Below are 8,840 nucleotides of genomic sequence, written 5' to 3'. Positions count from 1 at the left end.
TTCTATGGCATGCAATACCGCATGTGGCCAGAGATGGGGGGGGGGGGGGCACCGGAGAGCCTCAAAAATACTCAGGGACAGCTCGGGAACTGAGTATTTCCGAGTGATTCAGAGTAAGGATGAGCTCCAGCGGTCCAAGGACCCAGACTATGGAACGGTCTACCAACCACCATGCGATTGGAGGTAAACCACCTGGCCTTCAGGAGAAAGATGGACATATCACTGGTCTCTTTTTTTATACATCAGAAGCGGTGGCGCATGGATACACACAGTTGTACAGAACTGTGAGAAAGATTAATACATCAGAAGCAGTACCGCCGGCAACCACTGGGTGGCAAATGGATACACACTACAGTTGTACAGATCTGTGAGAGAAGCCCAGGCATCTATCCAGCGGCGCAGGCTGCTGACGTTGGTTCCGATATCGGCGCCATTTGCGTTCCACGCTGGTTACGTGGAACCAGCGGTGAACACAGAAGAATTGCGGGCGGGGAGAATCGAGATCGCGATTAATCGTGCAGCTCTACTGCGTTACTCGTAAACCAAGGTTCCACTGTATAGGCAAAACTTTTAGTAGTAAAAAAAAAAAATTATTAATAAAAATGCAATAAAACTATCCCCTATTTTGTAAACACTATATAAATTTTGCGCAAACCAATCGATAAACGCTTACTGCGATTTTTTTTTTTTACCAAAAATATGTAGAAGAATACGTATCGGCCTTAACTGAGGAAAAAAAAAAAAAATTTTTATATCTTTTTTTTTTGGGGAATATTTATTATAGCAAAAAGGAAAAAATTTTGAATTTTTTTCAAAATTGTCGCTCTATTTTTGTTTATAGCGCAAAAACTAAAAACCGCAGAGGTGATCAAATACCACCAAAAGAAAGCTCTATTTGTGGGAAAAAAAGGACGCCAATTTTGTTTGGGAGCCACGTCGCACAACCGCGCAAATGTCAGTTAAAGCGACGCAGTCCCGAATCGCAAAAAGGGGCCGGGTCCTTTACCTGCATTTTGGTCCGGGTCTTAAGTGGTTAAAGGCAAGCTGTTAATAGAAAGTTAATTTTTCGGGTGGAACTCCGCTTTAACTTCCGCCATGATTTGCTTAAAAGCATGAATTCCTCCAGAACATTTTCAACACTTCTTTATATATTTTTTTACATTTCATTCTTGCAGCACCCAACAGCAATTACCGCGTGTTGCTGCGATTTCTGTTCATGGATACAGAGTGTACCTACGACTACCTCTTTGTGTATGATGGAGACTCCTACAGTGATCCTCTGCTAGCTAGCCTGAGTGGGAGCAGCCTGCCCCCCACCCTGGAGGCCACGTCTGGAAAGGTAAAGGGTTACGGAGCATGTCTTGTGGGGTGGAATGTACTCACATATATACACTACGCATTGATGGAACTATTCAGGGATATTTTTTATTTATTCTCTGTTTTTTATGTGCTATAGTTAGTCTGTATGGTTTATCTACTGTGTATTATAATGGAAAGAAACAGTAATGATACATAACTAAAAGAGAAATCTGTGAATTATTTTTAACCACTTAAGGACCGCCTCCTGCACATATACGTCGGCAGAATGGCACGGCTAGGCACATGCACGTACAGGTACGTCCTCTTTAAGTGCCCAGCTGTGGGTCGCGGGCTCGCACCCGCGACCCGGTCCGAAGCTCCGTGACCCGCGGACCCGATCGCCGCTGGAGTCCCGCGATCGCTCCCCGGAACTGAAGAACGGGGAGAGCTGTGTGTAAACACAGCTTCCCCGTTCTTCACTGTGGCGCCGTCATCGATCGTGTGTTTCCTTATATAGGGAAACACAATCAATGACGTCACACCTACAGCCACACCCCCCTACAGTTAGAAACACAGATGAGGTCATACATAACCCCTTCAGCGCCCCCTAGTGGTTAACTCCCAATTGCAATTGCAACTGCAATTGTCATTTTCACAGTAAACAATGCATTTTTTGCTGTAAAAATTACAATGGTCCCAAAAATGTGTCAAAATTGTCCGAAGTGTCCGCCATAATGTCGCAGTCAGGAAAAAATTTGCTGATCGCCGCCATTAGTAGTAAAAAAAATGCAATAAAACTATCCCCTATTTTGTAAACGCTATACATTTTGCGCAAACCAACCGATAAACGCTAATTGCGATTTTTTTTTTTTTACCAAAAATAGGTAGAAGAATACGTATCGGCCTAAACTGAGGAAAAAAATGTTTTTATATATTTTTGGGGGATATTTATTATAGCAAAAAGTAAAAAATATTGCATTTTTTTCAAAATTGTCGCTCTATTTTAGTTTATAGCGCAAAAAATAAAAACCGCAGAGGTGATCAAATACCACCAAAAGAAAGCTCTTTTTGTGGGAAAAAAAGGACGCCAATTTAGTTTGGGAGCCACGTCGCACGACCGCGCAATTGTCAGTTAAAGCGACGCAGTGCCGAATCGCAAAAACTGGCCTTTGGCTGTACTTCTCCTGTAAAGTGACCTTGTCAGTAGCATAAAAAAATCCAAAGAGAGCTTACCTGCAATCTGCAGTGGCCTGTGTCTCCTATCTTTGCTCTGTTCCAGACGGCTCCTAGAGTGTCAAATGCCTGTGTCTCCCATGGCATTGTGTTTTCTTCCTTTAAGACTACTTTCACACTGGGGCAGGGGGGCCTTAGCGGCGCTTTTTGGCCACTAGCAGGGCACTTTTAACCCCTGCTAGCGGCCGAGGTAAGGGTTAAAAGCACCCGAAAAGCACTGCTGCTGAAGTGCTTTGCAGGCACTTCGGCAGCGCTGCCCATTGATTTCAATGGCAGGGGTGGTGGAGTAGCGGTGTATACACCGCCCCAAAGATGCTGCATGCAGGACTTTTTTTTTCGTCCTGCAAGCGCACCGCCCCAGTGTGAAAGCACTCAGGCTTTCACACTGGGGAGGCATGAGAGGTGCTTTTCAGGCGCTTTACATGCGCTATTTTTAGCGCTAAAACGCCAGAAAAGCGCCCCCCGTGTGAAAGGGGTCTAACACCTATGTCATTATTGGAATCAGTAGTTATGTAGAGGGGCCAGACGATTAAAACACAGGGAAACAGGCTGTCAATACTCCTGAAAGTGTTGAATGTTAAAGTGACTTACTAAAGCTGGCCATAGATGGAACCAATTCCTCCACACTACGCATTGGGGCATAATTCCTGTCACTGACACCAACGATGGGGCATAATTCCTGTCACTGACATCAAAAATGGGGCACTATTTCTACCCTAATACCAAAGTTTGGACCCTATTTACTCCACTCGACACAGTCTGGCTCCTCTAAAGTCTGAAGGGCAGTAAACTGGTCCTCTCTTCAGAAGGTTTGTAGATCCTTGCTTTATAGTGTAGTGCTTCAAGCAGAAATGTAGGCAAACTGTTGAATTTGCCTTTAAAATGCGTAGATGTAACTGTCTTACCTGCCAAGAAATTGTAATTCTGTTCAGCCAGTTACCGTATTTATTGCGGTATAATGCGCTCCCGCTTATACCGCGCACCCCTAAAGTTGCCCCCAATCCTGTGGAAAAAAAGTTTTTTTTGTACTTACAGTTTTGGTGTCTTGTGCGGCGTCCATCGGCGGCCTCGTCGGGTCCGGCGTCCTTCTGCGGCTTTGGGTGTCCTCTTCGTCGGGTCCGGCGTCCTTCTGCGGCTTTGGGTGTCCTCTTTGTCGGGTCCGGCATCCTTCTGCGGCTTCGGGTGTCCTCTTCGTCGGGTCCGGCGTCCTTCTGCGGCGTCCTCCCCGCTCGTTTCCCATGCCGAGTTTGAATACTGCGCCGACATATACAGAGCCCAGTACACTCGTATATTGTCGGCAATGCTCGGCAACTCTCGCGCTGACGTCCTGTACGTCCAGGACGTGAGCGCGGAAGGAGCCGAGACTGCCCGACAATACACGAGTGTACTGTGCTCAGTATATGTCGGCGCAGTATTCAAAACTCGGCACGGGTATCGGCGTATACCGCGCCCCCGCGATTTTTGCCCTGATTTTCAGGGCAAAAAAGTGCGCGGTATACGCCGATAAATACGGGTATCTAATTATGACACCAAATTAATGGGCTGCCTTAATATAGTGCATGACAATGCATGACTTTAAGCAGTGCATATACCTGAACTGTCCCTTATAGCCATGCTATCTGTACTTGTCTCTGAAGGGAATTGTCTAAATAGTCATTAATCTCTTCTATAAATGTTTTGTCAGATGCTTCTTCATCTATTCAGCGACGCAAATTACAACTTGCTGGGCTTTAACGCCACATACAGCTTCTCCTTGTGCCCGCAAGGTTGCTCTGGACATGGAAGTTGCCAGGAAAACAGCCTATGCTTGTGTGACTCGGGATGGGGAGGAGAAGGTTGTCAGGTGCCGGACTGCAGCACCTACTGTCACCATCATCACGGGATTTGTAACCAGGTACCTATCTGTAAATGTTGTCACCTTGTCTGGGAGTAATGACCGAGGCTTTACAGGATGCTGCCAAAGATTTCATTTGTTACCAACTTTGCTCTCTGAAGGACACAGTGTGAAGAGAATGGATGATGAGTTTGTGTATATTTTATATATTATGGTCAGGACTAAGGGGTAAAAAGTTCAAAAAATATCTTTCCTTTTTTGTCAGCCAAATTTGACAAATTTAGATACCTATTTTGTGCCCCAGAAACCAGTTGTCACTGTTTTCCTTTCCTGAATGCTTACTTATGCTAATGGTGGGAAGATATTCTCACTGGTTCTGCAGCATGTCCTCAGTCTCCATTCACACCTGTATCATGTCCTCAGTCTCCATTCACACCTGCAGCATGTCCTCAGTCTCCATTCACACCTGCAGAATGTCCTCAGTCTCCATTCACACCTGTATCATGTCCTCAGTCTCCATTCACACCTGCAGCATGTCCTCAGTCTCCATTCACACCTGTAGCATGTCCTCCGTCTCCATTCACACCTGTAGCATGTCCTCCGTCTCCATTCACACCTGCAGTATGTCTGCAGTCACTGACCATCTCCTGTAGCATGTCCTCAGTCTCCATTCACACCTGCAGTATGTCTGCAGTCACTGACCATCTCCTGTAGCATGTCCTCAGTCTCCATTCACACCTGCAGCATGTCCTCAGTCTCCATTCACACCTGTAGCATGTCCTCAGTCTCCATTCACACCTGCAGCATGTCCTCAGTCTCCATTCACACCTGTAGCATGTCCTCAGTCTCCATTCACACCTGTAGCATGTCCTCAGTCTCCATTCACACCTGCAGCATGTCCTCAGTCTCCATTCACACCTGCAGTATGTCCTCAGTCTCCATTCACACCTGCAGCATGTCCTCAGTCTCCATTCACACCTGCAGCATGTCCTCAGTCTCCATTAACACCTGCAGCATGTCCTCAGTCTCCATTCACACCTGCAGCATGTCCTCAGTCTCTATTCACACCTGTAGCATGTCCTCAGTCTCCATTCACACCTGCAGCATGTCCTCAGTCTCCATTCACACCTGCAGCATGTCCTCAGTCTCCATTCACACCTGTAGCATGTCCTCAGTCTCTATTCACACCTGTAGCATGTCCTCAGTCTCCATTCACACCTGCAGCATGTCCTCAGTCTCCATTCACACCTGTAGCATGTCCTCAGTCTCCATTCACACCTGTAGCATGTCCTCGGTCTCCATTCACACCTGTAGCATGTCCTCGGTCTCCATTCACACCTGTAGCATGTCCTCGGTCTCCATTCACACCTGTAGCATGTCCTCAGTCTCCATTCACACCTGTAGCATGTCCTCAGTCTCTATTCACACCTGTAGCATGTCCTCAGTCTCCATTCACACCTGCAGTATCTCTGCAGTCACTGACCATCTCCTGTAGTATTCTGCGATCTCCAGTAGCATGCTTGCAGTCACTGACCATCTCCTGTAGTATTCTGCGATCTCCAGTAGCATGCTTGCAGTCACTGACCATCTCCTGTAGTATTCTGCGCTCTCCAGTAGCATGCTTGCAGTCACTGACCATCTCCTGTAGTATTCTGCGATCTCCAGTAGCATGCTTGCAGTCACTGACCATCTCTTGTAGTAATCTGCGATCTCCAGTAGCATGCTTGCAGTCACTGACCATCTCCTGTAGTATTCTGCGATCTTGAGTAGCATGCTTGCAGTCACTGACCATCTCCTGTAGTATTCTGCGATCTCCAGTCGCTGTAGTGATATAAAAAGGTGTGTAGTGTCCAGTCCTTTAGATAATTGATATCTTAGATATTATATGATGACTATAAATTAGGTTGTTTCGCAGCAACACACAGGCTCTACAGAGAACGCAATCTTAATTAACTTCCAATAACGAACAAAGTTCAATCACTACAGTCGCATGCTTGTAGTCACTGACCATTTCCTGTAATATTCTGCGATCTCCAGTTGCATGCTTGTAGTCACTGACCATCTCTTGTACTATTCTGCGCTCTCATGTGGCATGCTTGTGTTCATTGATCATCTCCTGTAGTATTCTGCGATCTCAAGTAGCATGCTTGTAGTCACTGGCCATCTCCTGTAGTATTCTGCAATCTCCAGTAGCATGCTTGCACTCACTGACCATCTCCTGTAGTATTCTGCGATCTCAAGTAGCATGCTTGTAGTCACTGGCCATCTCCTGTAGTATTCTGCAATCTCCAGTAGCATGCTTGCACTCACTGACCGTCTCCTGTAGTATTTTGTGATCTCCAGTTGCATGCTTGCACTCACTGACCGTCTCCTGTAGTATTTTGTGATCTCCAGTTGCATGCTTGCACTCACTGACCATCTCCTGTAGTATTCTATGATCTCCAGTTGCATGCTTGCACTCACTGACCATCTCCTGTAGTATTCTGCGATCTCCAGTAGCATGCTTGCACTCACTGACCATCTCCTGTAGTATTCTGCGATCTCCAGTTGCATGCTTGCACTCACTGACCATCTCCTGTAGTATTCTATGATCTCCAGTTGCATGCTTGCACTCACTGACCGTCTCCTGTAGTATTCTGCGATCTCCAGTTGCATGCTTGCACTCACTGACCATCTCCTGTAGTATTCTGCGATCTCCAGTTGCATGCTTGCACTCACTGACCATCTCCTGTAGTATTCTATGATCTCCAGTTGCATGCTTGCAGTCACTGACCATCTCCTGTAGTATTTTGTGATCTCCAGTAGCATGCTTGCAGTCACTGACCATCTCCTGTAGTATTCTGACATCTCCAGTAGCATGCTTGCAGTCACTGACCATCTCCTGTAGTATTCTGCGATCTCAAGTAGCATGCTTGTAGTCACTGACCATCTCCTGTAGTATCCTGCGATCTCCAGTAGCATGCTTGCAGTCACTGACCGTCTCTTGTAGTATTCTGACATCTCCAGTAGCATGCTTGCAGTCACTGACCATCTCCTGTAGTATTCTGCGATCTTGAGTAGCATGCTTGCAGTCACTGACCATCTCCTGTAGTATTCTGCGATCTCCAGTCGCTGTAGTGATATAAAAAGGTGTGTAGTGTCCAGTCCTTTAGATAATTGATATCTTAGATATTATATGATGACTATAAATTAGGTTGTTTCGCAGCAACACACAGGCTCTACAGAGAACGCAATCTTAATTAACTTCCAATAACGAACAAAGTTCAATCACTACAGTCGCATGCTTGTAGTCACTGACCATTTCCTGTAATATTCTGCGATCTCCAGTTGCATGCTTGTAGTCACTGACCATCTCTTGTACTATTCTGCGCTCTCATGTGGCATGCTTGTGTTCATTGATCATCTCCTGTAGTATTCTGCGATCTCAAGTAGCATGCTTGTAGTCACTGGCCATCTCCTGTAGTATTCTGCAATCTCCAGTAGCATGCTTGTAGTCACTGACCATCTCCTGTAGTATTCTGCGATCTCAAGTAGCATGCTTGTAGTCACTGGCCATCTCCTGTAGTATTCTGCAATCTCAAGTAGCATGCTTGTAGTCACTGGCCATCTCCTGTAGTATTCTGCGATCTCCAGTAGCATGCTTGTAGTCACTGACCATCTCCTGTAGTATTCTGCGATCTCCAGTAGCATGCTTGTAGTCACTGGCCATCTCCTGTAGTATTCTGCGATCTCCAGTAGCATGCTTGCAGTCACTGACCATCTCCTGTAGTTAGTATTCTGCGATCTCCAGTAGCATGCTTGCAGTCACTGACCATCTCCTGTAGAATTCTGCGCTCTCATGTGGCATGCTTGCAGTCACTGATCATCTCCTGTAGTATTCTGCGATCTCCAGTAGCATGCTTGCAGTCACTGACCATCTCCTGTAATATTCTGAAATCTCCAGTAGCATGCTTGCAGTCACTGACCATCTCCTGTAGTATTCTGCGATCTCCAGTTGCATGCTTGCACTCACTGACCATCTCCTGTAGTATTCTGCGATCTCCAGTAGCATGCTTGCACTCACTGACCATCTCCTGTAGTATTCTATGATCTCCAGTTGCATGCTTGCACTCACTGACCGTCTCCTGTAGTATTTTGTGATCTCCAGTTGCATGCTTGCACTCACTGACCGTCTCCTGTAGTATTTTGTGATCTCCAGTTGCATGCTTGCACTCACTGACCATCTCCTGTAGTATTCTATGATCTCCAGTTGCATGCTTGCACTCACTGACCATCTCCTGTAGTATTCTGCGATCTCCAGTAGCATGCTTGCACTCACTGACCATCTCCTGTAGTATTCTGCGATCTCCAGTTGCATGCTTGCACTCACTGACCATCTCCTGTAGTATTCTATGATCTCCAGTTGCATGCTTGCACTCACTGACCGTCTCCTGTAGTATTCTGCGATCTCCAGTTGCATGCTTGCACTCACTGA

General features: G+C 46.3%; 1 protein-coding gene across 1 annotated transcript in view; it reads left to right on the top strand.

Moving 5' to 3' along the window:
* MEGF8 (multiple EGF like domains 8) overlaps positions 1 to 8,840 on the top strand; it is a 133,160-nt gene that overhangs the window by 9,603 nt on the left and 114,717 nt on the right. The window contains exons 3-4 of the mRNA XM_040327291.1: positions 1,176 to 1,339; positions 4,217 to 4,426. Of these exons, the coding sequence (XP_040183225.1) occupies positions 1,176 to 1,339; positions 4,217 to 4,426 (374 nt within the window). The remainder of the gene's footprint in view (positions 1 to 1,175; positions 1,340 to 4,216; positions 4,427 to 8,840) is intronic.

The sequence above is a fragment of the Rana temporaria genome, chromosome 10 (assembly GCF_905171775.1).
Source record: "Rana temporaria chromosome 10, aRanTem1.1, whole genome shotgun sequence".
NCBI classification, from domain to species: Eukaryota; Metazoa; Chordata; class Amphibia; order Anura; family Ranidae; genus Rana; species Rana temporaria.
Note: the sequence above shows the minus strand (reverse complement) of the source record. Positions and strands in the feature narration are given on the sequence as shown.